We start from the raw sequence: 23,862 nt of genomic DNA, 5'->3' as shown, positions 1-23,862 counted from the left end.
TCAGTTGCACATACCAACTTTGGTTAGACCTGGATTTTAATTTGTGGCTGAAAAATGTCCTACTTAGAACCTGCTTTGAATTTATTAGGCATGGGCGGGCAGAAACAATTTCTGTACGAGAGAAGTGTTTAAATGTATTTTTCTGTTTTTATATTGTAAACCACCCTGTGATCTTTCGATGAGTGGCAGTATAGACATTTAATAAGTCATCATCATCATCATCATGATTTCTCCCATTAGTTTTTATGCTGTACAGTGACTGTTTTGATTTTGTTTTCCTGCTCAGCATAAATCTTTCCCCCCCTCAATTTTGCAGATGCTGCACATTCTCGAAGCGTTTCTAAAGGAGAGAAGCTATTCCTATCTCAAGATGGATGGCACCACAACAGTGGCATCACGGCAACCCCTTATTGCAAGGTTTAATGAGGTAAGAAACTCTGGATCAGCCAGGTGGTCTCTGATTTTCATTGGAGAAGCATGGAATTTAGCATTCAGTTTCGTAAGAAGAGCAAGACTCAGATGAAAAGACTTGTAGGAAACTTCTGGAGCTATACACAGGTGCAACATGCCCAACACATTTTGAATGAGGGATTACTCAAAATAACAAAACATTTACCAGGTTCCGATATTATTATTATTATTATTATTATTATTATTATTATTATTATTATTATTGCTGTTGTTGTTGCTGCTGCTGCTACATAACAGGAAAGGATGAGATTCGAAGATGCACCAATATTTAAAATTAAAGTTACAGTGGTGCCTTGGTTCTCAAACAGCTTAGTTGTCGAACAAATCAGCTCCCAAACACTGCAAACCCAGAAGTAAGTGTTCCAGTTTGCGAACATTTTGCGGTAGCCAAACATCTGACGTGGCTTCCAACTGAGTGCAGGAAGCTCCTGCAGCCAATTGGATGCTGCGCCTTGGTTTGCGAACAGTTTCAGGATTCAAACGGACTCCCAGAACGGATTAAGTTTGAGAACCATGGTACCACTGTACTGTGATTATTATTTATCACTTACAAAGCTCCTAAATAGTTTTAAAAACTGCATAAGTTGCCCACCCACCCACCCTTGGAATTTCAAGCCTGGCAGGGTTTAAATTTAGTTTCACAGTTCAGACGGAAGAATGAATGAAGGTTTTCCTATTCTGTTCAGTTCTAATGGTTCCCATGTCACAACAATTATTTGATCAGCTTATAATAATTCTTAGCACTTGAACTTTGCAGATGTGTGGCCTTTCTCCTTCGAACGTACACGCAAATAACTATGTTTGCTGTATGTGAATCACAGGTGTAAATTAGTTTTAGCTTTATTTTAGTGGAATTTGTTCCCAAGTAAAAACGTTTAGGATTTTACAGCCTTGGGCAGCTAAGAAGCACGTTCACTGCATCCATAGGCTGGAAAGACCTACAAACGCATTTTAAAACTTTTCCTAAATGTGGCTTGTGGTGTATGTATTTACAGGACGAATCCTTATTTGTATTCCTACTTACCACTCGAGTTGGTGGGCTTGGTATTAACTTGACGGGTGCAGACAGAGTGATTATTTATGACCCCGACTGGAATCCCAGCACAGACACTCAGGTAGGTTTCATGGAAAAGAATATTAAATCTGAGATGTACCTTTATAAATAAGCCAGTTCAACATCTGCCTTGAGCCAGGATGTCTTAACTTCGACCATTCAGAAGCATGCAAGGCTCAGGATGTTGAGCTGCTGTGGTTTTCCAGTCTGCACATCCATGTTGAAGGTGTTTTAGCCAAATGTGCTTAGAACCACTCACATCTCTTCCTTTAGAAAACGTAGCTCTGGGAATCCTGGTCCAGTTCTTAATCACAGCACAGATGGAGCAGGATTTACCATATTTTTCACTCTATAGGATGCACTTTTCGCACAATTGAGGGGAAATGTGTGTGCGTCCCATGGAGCGAATGCAGGCTCCTTAGCTTCAGCAATAGCAACGCTAAGCCTCCGAAGCGCAGAGAGAGTGCTCCCTCTGCAATCCAGAGGCTTCCCGTTGCTTTCGCTGAAGCCTGGAGAGCAAGAGTTATCGGTGCACACCGACCCCTGTTGCTCTCCAGGCATCAGGGATAGCCGCCTGAAGGCCTTCGGAGCGCAGCGCAAGCTCCCGCTGCATTCTGGAGGCTTCAGGTTCCTTTCGCTAAAGCCAGGAGAGTCTTGCTCTCCCGACTTCAGCAAAAGGAACCCGAAGCCTGAGGAGCGCAGCGGGAACTTGCGCTGCGTTCGGAAGGCTTCAGGGATAGCCGCGCACAGCCCCTCCGGCAGGAAGAGGCTGCACGCGGCTATGGCTTTTTAGCCCCGCACAGCCTCTCCCGGCAGGGAGAGGCTGTGCGGGGCTAAAGAGGAAGCCAAAACAGCGAGCGGGATCCATCCCGCTCGCTGTCTTGGCTTGTGCCATAGCCGCGTGCAACCCCTCCGGCAGGGAGAGGTTGCGCGCAGCCTGTACACTGCTCTTTGGGGCTGGGAAGGGGAATAAGATTTTTTTCTCTTGATTTCCCCCTCTAAAAACTAGGTGCGCCCTATGGTCCGGTGCACCGTAAGGAGCGAAAAATTCGGTAATTCTCTCCCTCTGAACTATTTTCATGCCAAAAATTGGCTCTGTTACATGCTCTTGAGAAGGTAAATAGCAGTTTTGGGTAGGAAGGCAGCAAAGTGAGAAGGATGAACGCACCTTCCTCTACAGTATTGATATGGATTTGGGGCCACATGCCTGCTTCTTTTTCTAAAGACGGCAATGTGGCTGCTTTTAAGCACATTAGTTAAGGTTTTTGATTTGGTCTGGCTCCCGGAATGTTGTGTCTGAAAATGCCGTTTGCAAAACACTTCTTTGTATTCTAGGCTCGCGAACGTGCTTGGAGAATAGGCCAGATGAGAGAAGTAACCGTGTACAGACTTCTTACTGCTGGTACTATCGAAGAAAAGATTTACCACAGGTGAGTGGCACACTCGCATTGACTTGCGAGTGTTTCACCAGGTGCAGCTCTGAGGAACAGCATTTATTTGTATTTTGCTGGGGGTTTTTCCCCTGCTGTGAAACTTAAAGCAGTGTACGACGGGTTCTCAGGCAGCCTCCCATCCAGGCACTAACCAGGCTCAAACCTACTTAGCTTCAGCCGTTTTGCTGCATCATGTTCTTTTTCAGCCCATGCCGACAACATGTGCAACACAACAACATGTGCAAGGAGAAATTCCAGCCGTGGATGGGGGATAGGGCTGGGGGAAAGGGGTATGTCCTGGCTTGTGTGTCACCATTTGTGCTAAGCAAGGAGCTTAGTGGCAGGACAGGGGCTACTTGGAAGTGCATGCTGCTTGTGTATATCTTGGTGAGTGCAGCTACTACATAGCTACAAAATGTTCAGTTTAGAGGCTGAACACAAAGCACATCGCACACAAAGGAAGGTCTTTGGAGACATGGGAAAGAGAAAAGGTGTCCTTTCATTCCTCCCTTCAAAACCACCCCACCCTATCCCAGAACGGATCAACAGTTTAAAGTAACTGAGAATCTGCTGTAAGTTTGTATGGAGCATAGATCACTTCCAAGCCAGAATTAGGGACCTATCTCAAACTGTAATATCTGCGAATTAGGCTCAGTAACAACCATAGTTTGTCTGATTTAGATGTCACAGTAAATAGAATTATCATGAATCTATCTAGAAGCTGAGGAGGAGCCTTATTGCTGTTGTTGGCATCCCTCTGTCAGTGGAGTGCACCTCCGCGGGTGAAGTCAAACTGCTGCGTTAGCAGTATGGAGGTCCTGGACTGCCCAGACGACAGGACCCCTCTCTTGGCCTCACTGACGTGGTGTAAAGAAAAGAAAAGCAATACGTTCTGCAGCATATTCCTGGTGTCCTAACCAATGGTTTGGCTGTGACATCTAAGCCAGGCCAATGCACAGCCACAGCTTGTAGGTTTGACACAGGAGACTAAGGTTCAAGTCCTGAAGAAGTTGTTTTTATTCTAACCAGCCTCTAAGCTTTTAAGATCATCACACTTGCCCCCTCTAGGCTGGAGTTTGCTTGGTTCTTTTATTATGAGATGCTGGGATGCAAATGTACCAGGAAAATGTTGGCTCTGTATCAGGAAGCCCCTGAAGCAGGTACTATGTGGGTGACTAGTGTGAATTTAGTGTTAAAAGTTATCATTGATAGGCTTAATGACGAGCATAGCTCCCCTCAGTTCCATATCCTCACTCCCCTCGAGTTTTTCTTTTAATATTACCATCTCTCTTGCCTTCAGAGAGCCAGTGTGGTGTAGTGGTTAAGAGCAGTAGATTCGTAATCTGGTGAACCGGGTTCACTTCCCTGCTCCTCCACATGCAGCTGCTGGGTGACCTTGGGCTAGTCACACTTCTCTGAAGTCTCTTAGCCCCACTCACCTCACAGAGTGTTTGTTGTGGGGGAGGAAGGGAAAGGAGGATGTTAGCCGCTTTGAGACTCCTTTGGGTAGTGATAAAGCAGGATATCAAATCCAAACTCTTCTCTTCTTCAGGAACTGAAGCAACTTTTATTATAGCTTGTTGGACCCTCTGCCAAACTTCTTACTGGATTTAGCTTTCTTTCTCCCTTCCTCCTCTTTTATGGGGATTTCCTTTTTGTTTGTATTTTCTGCTGTGGATAAACAGTGTCTAGTGGAATATATCTTTGGTGTGTCATGAGATTAAGTGCAGAAAACTCATATGGTTAGCAGTTTGTGAATTGCTTAAAAGTTACCAAAGCAACTCGGAGCATCCATGTGAAGCGTGCTGCACTGTGTAATTTTTCCCTGGGGTAAAATTTGCATTGTTTAGTGCTTTGAACAGAAAGCTATGAATATCTTAACACAAAATTCTGTGGGTTTTTTCCAGACAAATCTTCAAACAGTTTCTAACAAATAGAGTGTTGAAGGATCCGAAGCAGAGGCGCTTCTTCAAATCAAATGACCTCTATGAACTCTTTACGTTGAGCAGCCCAGATGGGGCACAAGGGACCGAAACCAGCGCTATATTTGCAGGTATGTCTGATGAGGAATTGTAGCATCTGCACAACAAAACATGGGATAGCAACAGCCAGTGATTTTCTGTGTAATTCGTTTCAGGCACTGGCTCTGACGTTCCAACACCCAAATGGCAGTTAAAGCGTAAAGCTGTGAACTTAGCTGGCGCTTCTAAGCGACGGCACCGCCTTGCAGGGCGTACATCACCCACAAGCACCAGGCTGCCAGATTCCTTCTCCGAAAGACAGCGTGTAAGTTCACCTACTACAGCAGCAGAACCAGATGAAAGAGTCAAGCACAGCACAGAAGAGTCTCCTCGGATTTGCAGTCCTCCCAAAAGCGATGCTCGGATGACGTCAGCTGTTCCTACAGATCCATTGAGCGGAGTGGAAGAGAAACCTTTAGGATCAGGTGATGAGGGAGCGCAGTTGGAGAAGAAAGAAGCGCCCGAGAACCTGGGATGTTTGGATTCCTATCCAGCTGGTGATACAAGCGTATTTGTTGAAAGTCGGCGTGATCTCGTACATGAGAAAAATAGCCATTGCCAGGCGCAGGATGGGAATGAGGAACCGGAGAATAATTGCAGCAAGCACACCTCAAAAACGAAACATCACAAGCACAGGCCACGGAAGCGGAAACATTCTCGGGATGCCAGATTTGAGGGTCAGCGGATTCCTCACCTTGTGAAGCAGAGAAAGTACCGAAAGGAGGACAGCGAGGAAGAAAAGCATCCCAAGAAAGTTGAGGATTATGTTTTGGAGAAGCTTTTCAAAAAATCAGGTAACTCTCTCCTTGTGCAGAATTTAGCCTGGCCCAGGCCCAGAAGGTCCATTGCGGATGGCAGCGTGTGCCACCTCTGCTAAAACATCTGCACTGCCAGATGTTACCAACGAGGTTTGAGGTTCTTGTGTTAATAGACAAAGCCCTGAACAACGTGGGCCCAGGATACTTTAAGAACCCACTGAGATTAGAAGTCACCCCAGAACTGGCCCTACTAAACATCTTCCAAGACAATAATGCCCATTCACAACACAAAGAACTCATAACCCACCTACTTTCAACATCCAGAAGCATCATAGCCAGACACTGGAGAGATCTGTCAGGAGTAAGCATAGACCAATGGTATCAAATAGCATGGGAAACAGCCTTATTAGAAAAACTAACCAACAAACTGAAACTGACACGGGGACAAATAGAAGAAGGCGCCTTCACCCTAGTATGGTTACCCTTTATCACATACACAGCCCAACAAGACAACAAGAACCCGCCAACAGCATACAAATCAATCTGGCTAACCTAATCCAAACGCGCACGCTCACACACAAAAACAAATTCCACTACAGCCAATCAACACTACCTCTCAGATATTAATTATCTGTTAATTAGATGCTTTGGATCAAGGCTGGCGTGGTAATTACTAGGATGTTATCTCATCAACCCTCTCTTACATATTTATCACCCCATGACAAATAGTAGCCTAGGTAGAAATCATTTGGTAATATTTGGGGAGTTTCAGGGACCTTCCAAGCTAGGCTAGGGTCATTGAGCAAAAGTTTTTCTTCCCGTAAAAGAGGTACGGGAAATCTTCAACAAAGTTGTTTAGTTGTTGTACTTATCTCTTCTGTTTTGTTAATCGTGGTATTGTAGAGTGCTAATCTTTAGCACTTAGAGCTGTTGTTTTAGATTGAAAAATGTCTCAAGGATTACTGTAAGCTTAGTCCTGTGGCTGCACCAGAAAGAAATTCCTGGGAGCGCACAGAAGGGGCAAAGTATATTTCTAAGTGGGCTAAAGAGAGAAATTGCAGCATATGTTAATGACAGAGGTTCAGAAATGGGGGGCAAATGGTGGGGCACAAGCTCCTTGTTTGTTTGTTCCCCCCCAAATTTTTTTTTTATTAGTTTTCACAATATTATAAACAAACAAACACACAAGACAAACATAAATCATAGCCTTATTGAAAATTACACTTATTGACTTTGTTAGGTGACTTCCTCGCTTCCCCTTGATTGAATTTCATTGCATGTCCTTTTAACGGTTTTCCAAATCCCAATTCTTATGAAATTTAACTTAAACATTTACATCTTTAAATCTTCACCTTATGCAATTAAACATATTAATTCATCACTTAACATAAATAAAATCCTAAGCCCATTAAGTATCTGCAAGCTATTTTCAGTTAATTTAACTTAAGAAATTTAACTAGATAATCATTAAATTTATTCCACTCTTCCTGATACTCCTTCTGGTCGCAGACCCTTCTGGTCAGGTCGGCTAGCTCCGAAAAACCCATCATCTTCATCAGCCATTCTTCCATTGTTGGTAATTCTTGGGTTTTCCACTTTTTAGCTAACAAAATACGAGCAGCAGTTGTAGCATACAAAAATAATTTAACATCTTTCTTGGGCAATTCCAAACCTGTTATTCCAAGAAGAAAAACCTCTGGTTTTTTTATAAATGTATATTTCAACATTTTTTTCAATTCATTATAAATCTTTTACCTTGTTTGGGGGGCTTGCTCCCTGCCCCCCTGGCACCACCTATGCCTAAGCCCCACCATTGGTCTTGCAAAATGTGCTTTCTATTTTTTAAAGCAAGCCATGTTCCTCCTTTCTCCCAGGAATACACAGTGTAATGAAGCACGATGCCATTATGGAAGCCTCCAGTCCGGATTACGTGCTGGTGGAAGCAGAAGCCAATCGTGTTGCTCAGGATGCACTCAGAGTGCTGAAGATCTCTCGGCAGCGATACCAAGGAGCCGCTTCTGCTGGTTTTCCAGCAAGAACAAAGTAATGTCTATGGCGCCACTTTCAGATTCATTGACTTTTACTCGTTTGTATATTTGAAGTACATGGGATGTGGGTGGCGCTGTGGGTTAAACCACAGAGCCTAGGACTTGCCGATCAGAAGGTCAGCGGTTCGAATCCCCGCGACGGGGTGAGCTCCCGTTGCTCGGTCCCAGCTCCTGCCAACCTAGCAGTTCGAAAGCACATCAAAGTGCAAGTAGATAAATAGGTATCACTCTGGAGGGAAGGTAAACGGCATTTCCGTGCGCTGCTCTGGTTCGCCAGAAGCGGCTTAGTCATGCTGGCCACATGACCTGGAAGCTGTACGCCGGCTCCCTAAGCCAATGAAGCGAGATGAGCGCCGCAACCCCAGAGTCGGCCACGACTGGACCTAATGGTCAGGGGTCCCTTTACCTTTACCTAATAATAATACCCCACCAATCTGTCTAGGCTGCCCCAGCCACTCCTGGCAGTTTACAGCATATATTAAAACATAAAATCAAACATTAAAAACTTCCCGAAACAGGGCTGCCTTCAGATGTCTTCTAAAAGTTGTATAGTTCTTTATCTCCTTTTCATCTGGAGGGCGGGCATATCACAGGGAGGCTGCCACTGCCGAGAAGGCCCTCTGCCTGGTTCCTTGTAGCTTCACTTCTTGCAATGAGGGGAACAGCAGAAGACCCTCGGGAGGAGGACCTGAGAGTCCAGGTTTAGCGATGGGGGTGGAGACACTCCTTCAGGTATACTGAGCGCTTTGTCTGGCTGAAATGTGTCCTTGAACTAGGATAATGCCTCTTGATTGTCGGGGTGTGTGTGTGGAAAGATGGCTATAGGTTTGTGGAAACCTCTGGCCTTCACATGGCTAGAATGTAACCTACTGTACAAAGTAAAAGTCACATCTTCCAGCTGTATTCACTTTTGCCTCTGGCTTCACCCACCATGAGCATGCGGTCCCCAGAAAGTTATTCACAGGTGGAAAAAGGTCTCTGCATTCCCTTGCAGTTATCTATCGTATCACAGGTATACATTTGCAAAGAAATTGTGTGCAATTCTTTGGTATGTTTCAGAAGCAGATTTGGTCAGAAGAGGAACCCAACCTTGGTGACAGAGTCTATCTCCTCCCCGTCTCCAGGAAAGAAATGCAAGGTATTTCATAAGCACTTCATATGACAAGCCTACAACATCATTCCACAGCTTGAAAGCTCCCAGCAGAGATCATCATTTGCATGTTGACTGGTCAATCTAGCTGAGTTAAACTTAAAAACAGGAGCATTATTCCTTCCTTGCAGTTGTGCAGCTGGGGCTGAGATTGAGACAAGTAAAAATGCAGTTTTATGTCAAACTAAGTGCAAAAGAAGCTATGCCTGTATTATATAATCCATTGAAGCTATCAAAATGTAGACAAATATCACCCTTTGCAAAGTGATTGCCACTTTAATGTGATGTCGTTAGATATATTTGTCAGTGTTCACTTGCGCTAACAAAACACATCTGTTACTGTTCAGTTTAAAAAAAACCATAGCTTTCCAGTGAAGCACAGAATATGTAATTTGATCTTCCAGAGAGATGATAAAATATGCTACAAATAATTATTATAAATTACATTCATTATACAGCAATATAATGATGTGTACATGTGCGCGCGCGCACACACACACACACAATTTCTGTGTATATGTGGAAATAATAAGGAAATTAAAATTGTGTGTTTTCAAATCACAATTGGCTGGATCCAGATTAGCCATTGTGCAGACAGAAGGCACCATAAGTGTTCAAACTTGTACAAATGAAAAGCTACCCAAAACCTTCTCACAAAAGCATCTTGTGTGTCTATAATTTCAACCGGTTCCCGTTGCATTGGCAAATTATCATCACCTCCTTTGCCGTTTTGAAAATGCTTTCCTAAATATATATTTTGTCTAGATTTTTGATAGGTCCAATATGACTTGAATTGATAGTGTAAAACAGGGCTGGTGTGACACTGGCCTTTCCGCTACTTGATCACTAAGCTATAAAGCCACAGAGATTTTGTGACCAAGGAAAGATGAACCTGTAAACTTCTGGGCTCACACTTCCTTGGCAGTTCGCCATCTACAGAAGATTTGTGTTGTTCTTCTCACTATAAACTGCTGTTTTTCACAAGGGGGCGAGGTTCTGTGTATATGAGAGCTTCCTTCAGTATTTTCCCATTTCTGTTTGCAGGATCTAGAGAAAAGGAGAGAAGAGAATAAAAGCAGAAATATTTCTCCCGCTCACTTTGATGGAAGGGTGGAAGCAGGAGAGTCTTCTTCAAACGCCATGGACTCATCATCTCTGCTAGCTAAAATGAGGGAAAGAAACCATCTGACTGTACCCCAGACAACTGACAGTCAAACGGAGGAGAATCTCCCGCAGGGAGCAGCCGCACCCTCTGTAGCTACAGAACATCAGGAGTTACTGATGGACGTCCGGAACTTCTTGGCTTTCCAGGCCCGGGTGCCTGGTCAAGCCAGCACTCAGGAAATACTGCAGGAGTTTGAATCAAAACTGACTGTGGAACAGTCCTCGGTCTTTCGAGAGCTCTTGAGAAACCTCTGCACTTTTTATAGGAGGCCAAGCGGGGAAGGACTCTGGAACTTAAAACCAGAGTTTACCTGACATATTATTGCTGGGTGTATGCTGTCCATCCGACGCTTTTTGCAGTCAGCTTTTAAAGTGATGCTGTGCTCATCCTATGTAGTGAGCTGGTTGGTGCCTGGTGCTCTGCTTTAAATACCTTTATATACGGTTTCACACACGAAGTGCCGTCTACCTCGAAATGCATCACTAGCAGCCCAGTGGTTTTTTGTTGTTGTTTTTTTTTGCAAAAGAACACGACTGTGACTCAAAATACTTGATTTATAACTCTGTTTCCGTTCCGCTTTCTGATAACCTATGCCATAAAAATCAGAAAGCACAAGCTGTTGGTCCGAATGTGTATTGCACGTGATGACATCTTAGGTGGGTACCAGGGGCATAATCACAGTGATGAACAATGTTAAGAATAATTGCATTTGATCCTGAGATATATATGCACTGTATACACTTCGGAAGTGATCTGTATATGATAACTTCTTCTACTGACGGATTTTAACTGGTCTAGATCTGGGACTCAGCATCCTATTTGGGTGTTAGCAATGATGGAGGGGCAGGTCTCCCTCTATATCAGAAGTTCTCACACACTCGGTTAGGGGTTTCTTGGTGTTATTCAGTGTGGTGTAGTTGTTAAGAGCGGTTTTGTAATCTGGGGAACCAGATTCGCGTCTCCGCTCCTCCACATGCAACTGCTGGGTGACCTTGGGCCAGTCACACTTCTCTGAAGTCTCTCAGCCCCACTCACCTCACAGAGTGTTTGTTGTGGGGGAGGAAGGGAAAGGAGAATGTTAGCCGCTTTGAGACTCCTTAAAGGGAGTGAAAGGTGGGATATCAAATCCAAACTCTTCTTCTTATTATTATTATTCATTCGACTGCCTATCTTGCTGCAGTGACTGGAAGCCATAGGCTTGGCTAGAGAAAAGTCATGATTCTCTCTTTGGTTACTAAATGAATATGATTGAGACAAGCTTGTACAAGCTCATCCAACACCACCTTTTTCTTTTTTGGGGTATGGTTCTATTGGGAACTTGGGCATTTGTTACTCCAAGAGTTATGGGCAGTTGATAATAAGTGCAACCTGAAGCACAGTACGCCAGAAAAAGATTTTTTAAAAGATTAGTGATTTATTGTTTGCCCTGCAATAAGGCAACCTTAGTAACTGACGGTCTTCATCAATTCCTTTGAGTAAAGAATGGACATGATTCCTGGTGTTGGTGGCAATGCGTGTGGTCGGTCTGATGTTATTACTCTCTCAGTTGCGGAATTCTGGCAATAAGAGAAATAAACCACGGAAGATCCAGAGACAAGAACATGGACAATTCATTTTGTCGGGAATTTTTGTGCTTAGCGGTACTCCGTTGATTGAGATATGTCAACACTGGCTTTTGTATGCAGAAAAACAAAATATCAAAAATATTTTGTGTGCCAAAAATATCAAGATCTACCATATACTCCACTAACACTGAAGCAGTTGGTAACAATAGGCACTTCTACAATCATGTAGCTCTTTAGTTACAACTTGTGATAAAATAAGTTGCACCTACAACAAATAAATCTACTTTATAAGTCACTGTCCTGTTCGTCGTTCAGCTAAAAGATCACCTTGAATTTGATGGTTATCTATCCATTTTGGTCAAATATACATCTGATAGTGTCTGTCTCTGAGCTTTATGCAAGGTTCAGTTAAAGACTCAATGAGCTTATCTCCTGCTCCCACCCTACTTTTCCTTCACAGCAATGTAATTTTTTTAAAAAAATCATACACTGCCCTTCAGTATTTCCATTTTAAGGACAGTAATCCATATGCATGGATAAAATCAACAGCAACAGTAACGTTACACAGTCACCAACTATATTACCCAAATTTCACCAATGACTTCATAGGTGGAAGACGAGAGCATTCTTCAAATACCTGAAGGCTGTCACACAGAAGAGGGCAAAGATTTGTTCTCAACTGCACCCAAGGAGAGAACTAGATCGAATGGTTTAAGTAATAGGAGGGCAGGTATCAGTCGAATCTTCAGATAAATATTGATGATTAAGAGCAGTTCAACAATGGAAACAATTGCCTAGCCCTTGAGGGTGATGTGTTCTCCATTGCAGGAAGTCTTGAAGTAGAACCATCAGTTGAGAGCGCTTTATTTCTGGATTTCCTACTTTAAGCACTTGGGGGTCAGGTTAGATTAGAACGGAATCTAAAGGGCTGAATCACCCTAAACCAGCTCCCCTCCTCACCAGTCACCTTCTTCTCCCTGCCAAATTAAAAGGTGCTCTACAGCCTTTGGGATTTCAAGTATAAGACATCTGGTTCCATTATGATTTAAGAGGAATCCATATGTTTCACTTTGTTCCAAAATGTTCCCCCGTAGTTATCATACCAAAGCCCTTCCTCCAAACACCATGATTGCAGATTTTCTTGTTAAAGCAGCCCTACACATGGGGGGGGGGGGGGGAAAGGATTTCCAAAAACACTTGGATACCTTTCATTTCAGCAACTTACATGGCAACCCGAACTGGGCTTCCCATACTCCTTCACTTCATTTGCCCACTGTTATATAGAGAGGCCACTGATTCTAGCACTCTTGGATCTACAGTGGTGCTTCGCAAGACGAAATTAATCCGTTCCGCGAGTCTCTTCGTCTAGCGGTTTTATTTGTCTTGCAAAGCAACCCTATTAGCGGATTAGCGCTATTAGCGGTTTAGCGGCTATTAAAGGCTTAGCGGCTATTAAAGGCTTAGCAGATTAGCGGCTAAAAGGTTATTAGCGGCTTAGCGGCTTAGAAAAGGGGGGGTGGAAAAAAATCGGAACACTCGCAAGACGTTTTCGTCTTGCAAAGCAAGCCCATAGGGAAAATTGTCTTGCGAAGCAGCTCAAAAACAGAAAACCCTTTCGTCTAGCGGGTTTTCCGTCTTGCGAGGCATTCGTCTTGCGCGGCACCACTGTACACTGTACCTAGACCTCTTGTGATGTCAGCAGTCTTCTCACCAGGCAAGTATCTCATCATTCAGTGTGCGCACTTAAACCTTTTTTTCTTCTTTCTTTCTTTCTTTCTTTCTTTCTTTCTTTCTTTCTTTCTTTCTTTCTTGAATAGATTTATATAATAATAATAATAATAGGCTGGGCTCAGGGCGGCTAACAAGCAAGAATAAAAACAAGTTGAATTAATACAACTTAAAAACAAGATTAAAATACAAAATTAAAATACTGAAACATTAAAATATTAAAATGACAGCCTCATCACAGGAGGAGAAAGAAAAAAGAAAGAGGGGGAGGGAATCAAATTGGCTCCAAGCCAAAGGCCAGGCGGAACAACTCTGTCTTACAGGCCCTGCTGAAAGAAATCAGATCCCGCAGGGCCCTGGTCTCATGAGACAGAGCGTTCCACCAGGCTGGAGCCAGAGTTGAAAAGGCCCTGGCTCTGGTTGAAGCCAATCTAACTTCCTTAGGGCCTGGGACCACTAGGGTGTTGTTATTTATGGACCTTGAGGCTCTCCGTGGGGCATACCAGGAGAGGCGGTTCCGTAGGTACGAGGGTCCTAGGCCGTGAAGGGCTTTAAAGGTCAAAACCAGCACCTTAAATCTGACCCTGTACTCTACACCTATCATGCCTTTTTTTAAAAAAAACAACAAACAACCTGTGTTATAAGAAGGCTTACAATAATATAGAAATTTATAGCAATAATGAGACCAGAAAACAATGACAATAAAATTAATGCATAGTATAAATGCATCTCTCTTTCCCTAACTATTAAGTCTCCAATGCAGACCCTTAGTAGTGTGCAATGCTTTTTTCTCGGGGGGGGGGGTGCAGGGGTATGCATACCCCTAAACATCTAACGGGAGAAGAAACTTAATTTTTTTAGTTTCTTCTCTAGCACAGGTTCCATTGAATAGCATGGTGAATCTTCAGTTCCGTTGCTACTCCCGATGGCAGCCTCGTTTCCTTTCACTGCAACATTACCAAAGCTGTCCTCATAATACCGTGAATTCTCTTTGATGCTGTTGACATCACAGACTAGCCGAACGCAGGGGACAAAGGCTCAGAGCTGTGGGACGAATGACCAGCTGGCTGAATTTCAGAGTGAGGCTCCCTTTCCCAAATCTGAATTAAGCATCCACTTCTCCAACGCTAAGCTTTTTGAGTTGGGGAAAGAATTACTACGTGTTTCCAGTAACAATTGATTGCAGCCTTCAGTGCAGGGAAAATGCAATATCCTCCTTCCAACAGAAGTTCCACCTTCGTGGATGACAGCTGGATCCCACCCATATTAGTAATGACTGTGTATTCATTGTGCAATAAACTGATTATCTAGCGAGGTTATAAGAAAACTACCTGGTTCCATGTGGCTTGTCAGCCAGCACTCCCAGCGTTCATACCTCTTCCTGTTAATCATTTGCTCGTTCCAATATTTTCCATCACTTTCCTAACAGCAAAAAGTCCAGGGTTTTTTTTTAATAAGCAGATTTGTTCTGCTAAGGCAGCAAAGCCCTTTAACTGCAACCTAAGTTTCCTCATATGCATTTAATCCTTCCTGCAAAACACGGATAGACCTGGGGCACTCCACCTCCATCACTGATCATAAGCTAGTTAGAACAAGTTTATTCCTATAAATATGTAAACGCTTGTCTTGTGGCCAATAAGCTGGAAGTCCCAGATCCAAACTGAGATGAACATGACTTCTAGAAACTAGTGAATGAAGTATAAGAGATGAAAATATTAATTTATTCTTTGTTCTGTTTTTTGGTTTTTCTTTTCTTTCTTTTCTTCCTTTCTTTTGCTAATGGTTTGTTACTGTGTATTTTTATATGTTTTGTTCTTGTATGCTTTTACTCTTGAAGTTCTTCTTATGTTAAAATTTTGAAATTTTTTATTGTTTGTGAAACTTTAATAAATATTTTTTTAAAAAATATGAGATGGACATTACTTCTAAAGCAGTAGCCAGATTTCCTAGAAATAAACACTTTATAGTATTTCTCTGAAGCCAAATTGTTGTTGTTGTTGTTTAGTCGTTTAGTCGTCTCCGACTCTTCGTGACCCCATGGACCAGAGCATACCAGGCACTCCCGTCTTCCACTGCCTCCCGCAGTTTGGTCAATACATGGTGCTATTGAGCTTTTTCCTAAGCTGTTGAAAATGTCCCTCTCCCTGCAACCTGCCCCCACTATGTTGTTCAACAGCTGAGAGGGTGAAAAGGGGGCTGCATAAAAGGTTTCTCTTTATTTGGAAGCCCAAATAAACTTGCTGCTTAGCTGATCAGTGGGAGAGGATGTAAGATGAGGCAGTGGGCCAGAAGAGGTAGCCTGGGGAGTACAAATTGCACATTTCTGAACAAGAAATTGAAAAGAAAAAAAACATGTTTCCTGGAGACAATGCATAATGACTGTATAATGTACATATTGCTTGGAGAATATGCAAAATGCACTCGATTTAAACACATTCCCCAAACCCTCTTGGAGGTTATGCTTATTTCCCAAAGAGAATGTACAAAATCGAGTTGGTGTATGGACATGTCCCAAGATCTGTTGGAGATTATGTATATTTACTGGGAAATGATTCCCTCTTCATGGAAGGATTATGTGCACAATGGCTAGTTGTTATGCACATTAGCTGCTTAAGCTAAAATTCCCCTTAACATATACCAGGGGTCGGCAACCTAAGGCCCATGGGCCACAAGTGGCCCATGGACCCCCGCCACCTGCTCAGCGACCCCCGCTGGCCACTGGGTTGGCTCCCATGCGCCATGCTACACCGGCATGGAACAGTGGGGACCGACTTCCACGACACTGGCTGGCTTCCCATTGGCTGCAGGAAGCTCCTGCAGCCAATTCAAAGCTGCGCATGCCTCCTCCGTGCTGGAAGGAGTGCTGGAAATAGCGTTTGTGCATGCATGCACACTCCAGCCCACTGTGGCATCTGCAGGACCGTGAACCAGCCCAAGCCAAAAAACTTTGCCAACCCCCAACTGCAAACTGCATCGGCATATCCCGCAACTGAGATCTCAGGCGCCACAAAGTGGTTACTCATCTAGAAGTGCCATCAATTTGATCTCTTGCGGGAAAACTTGTAAAAAAAATTGAGGCAAGTTCAATACTTTGAATAAAAGCTTGGACCTTCTATCTGCTGTGCGTAATCTCACTGCTTCTGAAGGAAAATATGGGACAGCTTTATATTCCTGCACTGCAGATGGGTGGACTAAAACCTGATGATTCTCAGGGTCCCTTCCGACTAATAAGACTAAACTGGAGTGCTACTCAGAGCTTTTGAGGAAGTTCAGAAGATCGTTGGTACTGGTAAATCTCAGACATAACCATGCGAAGGATCAAAAGCAAACGGGGAAATGTAAGCTGTACATTATTACTTGAGAGCTACACAATTGTGCTCTGTAGTGAATTCAGAATATTCAAAGCAATGTGGGACCATGATAAGCTCACCTTCAGTAATGAGATGAGGAACGCACTAGGTGATCCATAGCTACTTTTTGCCATTAGGCCAAATGAAGCTACTGTCTTGGGTGGCAAATTTGGCACAGGGACAACGGGAGCCCCCAGCCGTTCGCCTGATTCTCCCAGCTGTTCTCTTACATTGCCACATGGCCTGTGCCGCGTCTCCTAATTTGGCTCAGGTGTTCTAGAGGACATTATCCCATCACCGCTTGAAGTAAAATTCAGTTGGCTTCTGTGCTTGAAATCACATCAGGCAGCAAAATGTCTTGGGCCATCCCAAGACTTTGCCCAGTTGCTCCGTCCGCAGGAATCGCTTCTGTGGCATCTCCCTGCAGAATCGGCTGGATGCATTCCAAGTTCTCTGACAGATGGCCGAGGAATTGCCAGGCAGAAAAGGGAGGATCTAACACTAAAGGTTGAAGCATCCCAAGGATCTGCAGTCTGAGACACTGAACTGCTACGGCGATGGTACTGTGTTTCCACGAAAATTAGAGCACGTATCAGATCTTCTCCAGGACATAATTTCATGGGTGGCATCAACATGCGAAGTTCAGAAAGTGTAAAAGTAAAGGGACCCCTGACCATAAGGTCCAGTCGTGGCCGACTCTGGGGTTGTGGCGCTCATCTCACTTTATGGGCCGAGGGAGCCGGTGTTCAGCTTCCGGGTCATGTGGCCAGCAGGCCTAAGCCGCTTCTGGCGAACCAGAGCAGCGCACGGAAACGCTGTTTACCTTCCCGCCGGAGCAGTACCTATTTATCTACTTGTACTTTGACGTGCTTTTGAATTGCTAGGCTGGCAGGAGCAGGGACCGAGCAACGGGAGCTCACTCCGTCGCGGGGATTCGAACCGCTGAGCTTCTGATCGGCAAGTCCTAGGCTCTGTGGTTTAACCCACAGCACCAAAGTGTAGTACCAAGGAATTTGCACCAGGTGATTGGAATGAAGTTTGCCATCCTCAATTAATGTCTCCTGTCTGTGGCATTGTGTTCTCGGCTACAATAATATTACTGGCTGCAATGCAAATGTAAGAAGAGTGTTGCTGGGTCAAACCAAAGACCCATTGAGTCCAACATCCTGTTCTCAATGGAGCTAATCAGATGCCTAAGGGAAGTTCATAAGTAGGATATAAGTGCAACAGCATTTGTGATTTCCAGCAAATTCAGAGGCATGCTCTCCTCCAGTGGCAGAGAAAGGACTTAGTCATAACTGCAGCCTCCACAAATCTATCCATGAATTTGTCTATTTATATTACAAAGCCATCCAAGTTTATGGCAATTGCTGCATCTTCTATTTACATGTATGTTAATCACATTAACACTATCATCATCATCAAGATGTTAAATTGTTGGTTTACCTTAATAAAGGCTAACAATAATTTCTTAAGAGACTGAAAAGTCAAGAAATCGCAAGAATTAAGGAGATCATTACAAACAATTTGCAAGATTAGATGGATCAAGTAGAAATCTCTGCCACCATCCAAAGCCAACCCAGATAAAATGTGTAATCAAATTTAACAGTTTCTTCGCCAAGCTCTAAGCTTTGGTATGGGAAAGATGTGGGTGGATTTTGGGAATCACAGAAGAAATCTGAAAGATAAGAGGAGAAATGCCTTCATATAGCACATCTGAAATCAAAGATCAAATGTGGAAAACTAATTTGAGGGTTGGCACTGGGCCAAGAAGACACACATTTTTGCTCAGCCATGAAGCCAATCACTATCTCTCAGCCTAATCCACCTTCCAGTGTTGCTTTGGGAATCAAATGGGGGGGGGGAGAGGGGAGCACAAACTCCATCCTCTTCTTTTTTGAAGGATTATTATTATTTGTTAAGTTTCTTAGTTGGCCAGGGCAACCCAAAGCAACTTACAACCAACCAGACACACAGACCAAAAGCCCCACATGGATACATTAAAACCATAGATAAAGGTAAAGGGACCCCTGACCATTAGGTCCAGTCGTGGCCGACTCTGGGGTTGCGGCACACATCTCGCTTTACTGGCCGAAGGAGCCGGCGTACAGCTTCCAGGTCATGTGTCCAGCATGACTAAGCCGCTTCTGGCGAACCAGAGCAGTGCACGGAAACATCGTTTACCTTCCCGCCAGAGTGGTACCTATTTATCTACTTGCACTTTGACATGCTTTTGAACTGCTAGGTGGGCAGGAGCAGGGACTGAGCAACGGGAGCTCACCCCGTCGCAGGGATTCGAACCACCAACCTTCTGATCGGCAAGTCCTAGGCTCTGTGGTTTAACCCACAGCTCCACTCCCATCCCAAAACCACAGATAGTTAAAAGTCAGATGCCCGGTTCTAGAGGAAAGTTGTTGCCTGGCACCTAAAGATATACAACGATGGTGCCAGGCGACAGGGGCGAAGGAAGGGGTGTGTGGAGGGGTCAGACAGCCCCGGGTGTCACCACTGAGGGGGGTGACAAAATGTTGGCCGGCACTCACCACGGGGCCTGCAGCACGCCCAAGCCACACGTCTCTCCTGGGAGTGACATTGTGGATTGGGTGCCTGCAGGCTCCATGATGTCCCAAACGGTCTGCCCGTTGCCTTCTCCTCAGCTGTAGGGTGGCTGAGTGGGAGGAGGCAGGCAGACTACTCAGAGGCCCCACGGAGCGTCCTGCCCCAGACTGCCCCACCCTCGTGGGTGGTTGGCCCCGCCCCTGGGCATACGCCCCGCCCCAGGCGCCCAATTGGCTTGCTCCGCCGCGGCCACACAAGCCTCCCTGAGGGGAGTATTCCACAAGCAGAGAGCCACAGCAGAATAGGCCTGTTCCCGTGTTGCCATCCTCCAGGCCTCTTGCAGAGGGGACCCATGAAGAAGTGCCTCAGATTATGATTATGGGGTCCAGGTAGGATGATGATAATAATAATAATAATAATAATAATAATTTATTATTTATACCCCGCCCATCTGGCTGGGTTTCCCCGGCCACTCTGGGCAGCTTCCAACAGAATATTAAAATAGTCTATTAAACATTAAAAGCCTCCCTAAACAGGGCTGCCTTCAGATGTCTTCTAAAAGTCTGGTAGTTGTTGTTCTCTTTGACATCTGGTGGGAGGGTGTTCCACAGGGAGGGCGCCACCACCGAGAAGGCCCTCTGCCTGGTTCCCTGTAACTTGGCTTCTCGCAGTGAGGGAACCGCCAGAAGGCCCTCGGAGCTGGACCTCAGTGTCCGAGTAGAACGATGGGGGTGGAGACGCTCCTTCAGGTATACTGGACCGAGGCCTTGGATGGGATATAAAGGTAAACGTGGACCAATTATGTCATGAATCCACACTAAAAGTTGTGACAGCGGGGCTCCCTCCTGAACCAAGACAAGTATTAACAAAACTGCAGTCTTTAAATGCCCATTGTTTCTTTGCAAAGAAGGAGGATAGGGGGAGAAACAACAGGTAGAGACTTCTCTTTTCTCCCAGCGAAGAAGCAGCTATAACAGCAGGCATCCCTGATATTTTTCAGTTTAGTTGCATGCTAGTTTGAAGAAGAAGAAGAAGAAGAGTTTGGATTTGATATCCCGCTTTATCACAACCCGAAGGAGTCTCAAAGCGGCTAACATACTCCTTTCCCTTCCTCCCTTCCCTTCCTCCCCCACAACAAACACTCTGTGAGGTGAGTGGGGCTGAGAGACTTCAGAGAAGTGTGACTGGCCCAAGGTCACCCTGCAGCTGCATGTGGAGGAGCGGGGAAGCGAACCCGGTTCACCAGATTACGAGTCTACCGCTCTTAACCACTACACCACACTGGCTTTGTAGAACAGCAAAGTGTCCACCAATATCTTTGCAAGGAAGGAGAATACAGAGAAACCCAGAACTTTGCATGCCCCTGTGACCTCTCTTTGGCCACACCCCTGTGACTTCTTAAGAGATCCACTAGATCTAGTGGGCACCAGCCTGTGGCACTCCATGTCGCATGTTGCTTTGACATGCCATGGAAGTGTTGCTGAAGAAAGCTCCCATTGCCCACTAATTCAGTTTAGTGGTTTTCAGTTCTGATCCACTTCAGCAGAAGCCCTGGCTGGAATAATGTCTCATCCCATTCCCAATCTCCCTGCAAAAAATCACATCATCTAGAAAAGCAGATCACTCTTCTTGTGCCACGGTATCGTTCCTTCTCAGTTGCGAAAACCTAAGATCATGTTCAGAATAATGCTCAAAAATAGAACAAATGCATGCAGAAGACATTCACACAGTTTGTGTTGATTTGCACAGTCTTTTGAATGCTGAATTTCAGTTTCCTTCTGCCAGAATATGGAATTATTACTATTATTACTATTATTACTCTTATTACTATTATTATTACTATTATTACTATTATTACTATTATTTGAGGGTAGCATGGAAAAGAATAGGACCACTCTTACAGCCCCTTCATATTGTATGCTTTTAGCAGATAACATGCTAAAGCTTACAAGATTATGCATCGATGGTATTTAACCCCAAGGAAGCTAGCTCAAATGTACAAAAATGTATCAAACAAATTTTGGAAATATAAGGACTGTGAGAGGTCATTCTATTATATGTGGTGGAACTGCAGGAAGGAGAAGGACTTTTGGGACATTAGCTATAATGAAATTAAGGGGAGAAATTAAGTGCCTTTCCCAAGAGATCAGAATTTTTCCTGCTGGGGATACTAGACAGCGAAATGAAAAAGAATGCCTCAATGGTATTTATGTATGTAACTCATAGCTGTCAACCGTCCCTTATTTGGTGGGAAAGTCCCTTATCCCAGTGCTGTGTCCCGCTGCTGTCCCTTATTGACGATGTCCCTTAAATTTCCCGGGTTTCAAAAGAAGCAGCTTCTCTCCCTCCCTCCCTCCCTGCCGCTCAGGGAGGAGGGAGGCTCCAACTGTGTTGCTTGGCTGCATTGCTCACCCAAAAAGGAGTCTAAGAACGACTGGGGGTGGAGCTTGCATGCCTTGTGCCCATCAAATTGGCCGCGTTGCCTGGGGACTTGCCTTTGCTCAGCGCTTCCCAGCGGAGAGGTGATGGTGGTTTTCCTTGCTGCATCCCCTTTGCCGGGTTGCTGCACTGTGGGAACCACCGCTTGAGGCTTCGTTTGGCTGCTGGCTGGGCTTTCTGCCTTTGGCTCAGAGGGGCTCAGAGGTTAAACATACCTGTGTTCGCAAAATCCCTTATTTTGGCTGTTGATCCCTTATTTTTGAGGCTGCTGGTCCCTTATTTTCAAATCTGTAAGTTGACAGCTGTGATGTAACTACCGCAGCAAGACTTTTCTAGACACAGAAATGGAAGGAGGAGCAAACAACCCTCAAAGGAAGAATGGTTGGTGAAAACCTTGGAATATGCAGAGATGGCAAAATTGATGGCACTGATAAAAGAGACGATTTAGAATCTTTTAAAGAAGACAGGAAACCCTTTCTAGTCTATATAAAAAGTCATTTCCCATACGCGAAGACCGCAGCGGGATTTGAAGTGGAAGAAAACAGCAGAACATATTTGGAAACATGTTAGAGGGGATGAAATTAGACAAGAAGGAAGCTTAAAATGCAATTGTATGTAGTTTGGGTTATAAACATTGATGTCGGGTGAGTGGAAAATCACTAATTTTGCTGAATTGGAATATAATTGTTGAGTAACAAATATAACTTTCTACATGGAAAAAAGAATAAAATATTATTTTTTAAAAAATAACACACTAAAGCTTAATCGGGGAGGGCAACAAAATACATATTTTGAAAGATGCATACACCTATTTCGGTAAAAACAGACACTACAGCAAGAATGACATCCTCTGCTCTCCCACCATGGGTGAAATATTCATGGCAAAGTTCTAAGGATCAGCAGCACACTGTAAATTACTTTCTTTTTTCCCCTGCACCACTCAACATCATCTCATTATGGCCCATTAAACACTAATAATTAAAACAAAATATATTGGAATTGTTTATCCTGGACTGTGTAGGGAAATGAGGTCCATAATACTGCTGAAGGGGGAGAAAATAACTACTCTAGGTCTTGTAATTAGAATAACAATTAAGCAAAAGTCAGCTTTTTGGGGATGGAGGCAGTAATAAGAGACAATTTTTGTTGCTAGTACTCTTCTTGTATACAGATGCTAAAACAGGGCAGTTGCGAAGGTCTGGTTACCTGTAGGAGCTTAGCAAGCTATTGAAGTACCGGAGAAGGGGCAGAGAGCAACCACACAAATTGTTCAAGGGGCTAGAGCAGCAGTTCTCAAACTGTTTTCTCTAGACCACACTTCCATAATAATAAATTGCTTGCATCACACCAATTTTGTTTTATTGATAAGAAAGACAAACCTGCAGCTTTGAGATCAGTCCCATTCACTTTTGTGGGAATGTTGTGGATAGTAAGGTAAAGGTAAAGGGACCCCTGACCATTAGGTCCAGTCATGACTGACTCTGAGGTTGCAGCGCTCATCTCGCTTCATTGGCCGAGGGAGCAGGCGTACAGCTTCCGGGTCATGTGGCTAGCATGACTAAGCCGCTTCTGGCGAACCAGAGCAGCACACAGAAATGCCGTTTACCTTCCCGCTGGAGCGGTACCTATTTATCTACTTGCACTTTGACGTGCTTTCGAACTGCTAGGTTGGCAGGAGCAGGGACCGAGCAACGGGAGCTCACCCCGTGGCGGGGATTTGAACCTCCGAGCTTCTGATCGGCAAGCCCTAGGCTCTGTGGTTTAACCCACAGCGCCACCCGTGTCCCTGTTGTGGATAGTAGGAGAGGATATATTGATTCAATATTATTCTTCCTCACTCATGCTAGTGAGCTGGTAGCAGCGTACATTTTCCTGTACATTGCAGGAAGCTACAGTCATACCTCATGTTGCGTATGCTTCAGGTTACGTCTTTTCACGTTGCGTCCTGCGGCAACCTGGAAATACTGGAACGGCATGCACAGAAGCACTAAATTGCGCTGTGCATAGACGCGGGGCTTCTGGATGCAAATGCTTCGAGTTGCGGGCATGCCTCTGAGACATATTACATCCACGACTCGAGGTTCCACTGTAGTTGGTAGATTCATTTGAATCTCTTGAGTT

General features: G+C 44.4%; 1 protein-coding gene and 1 long non-coding RNA gene across 2 annotated transcripts in view; one reads left to right on the top strand and one right to left on the bottom strand.

The window, feature by feature from the left end:
* ERCC6 (ERCC excision repair 6, chromatin remodeling factor) overlaps positions 1-11,960 on the top strand; it is a 50,395-nt gene extending 38,435 nt beyond the window's left edge. The window contains exons 14-21 of the mRNA XM_082223046.1: positions 317-427; positions 1,467-1,586; positions 2,861-2,955; positions 4,866-5,011; positions 5,096-5,773; positions 7,612-7,780; positions 8,845-8,923; positions 9,980-11,960. Coding sequence (XP_082079172.1) covers positions 317-427; positions 1,467-1,586; positions 2,861-2,955; positions 4,866-5,011; positions 5,096-5,773; positions 7,612-7,780; positions 8,845-8,923; positions 9,980-10,414 — 1,833 coding nt within the window. The 3' untranslated portion in view covers positions 10,415-11,960. The remainder of the gene's footprint in view (positions 1-316; positions 428-1,466; positions 1,587-2,860; positions 2,956-4,865; positions 5,012-5,095; positions 5,774-7,611; positions 7,781-8,844; positions 8,924-9,979) is intronic.
* The window catches only part of LOC309532741, a 146,780-nt gene that overhangs the window by 43,515 nt on the left and 79,403 nt on the right, over positions 1-23,862 (bottom strand). The gene's annotated exons all lie outside the window — the stretch shown is intronic.

This window comes from Podarcis vaucheri (genome assembly GCF_965113315.1).
Source record: "Podarcis vaucheri genome assembly, chromosome: 5".
Classification (NCBI taxonomy): domain Eukaryota; kingdom Metazoa; phylum Chordata; class Lepidosauria; order Squamata; family Lacertidae; genus Podarcis; species Podarcis vaucheri.
This window is presented reverse-complemented; position numbering and strand designations above follow the sequence as displayed.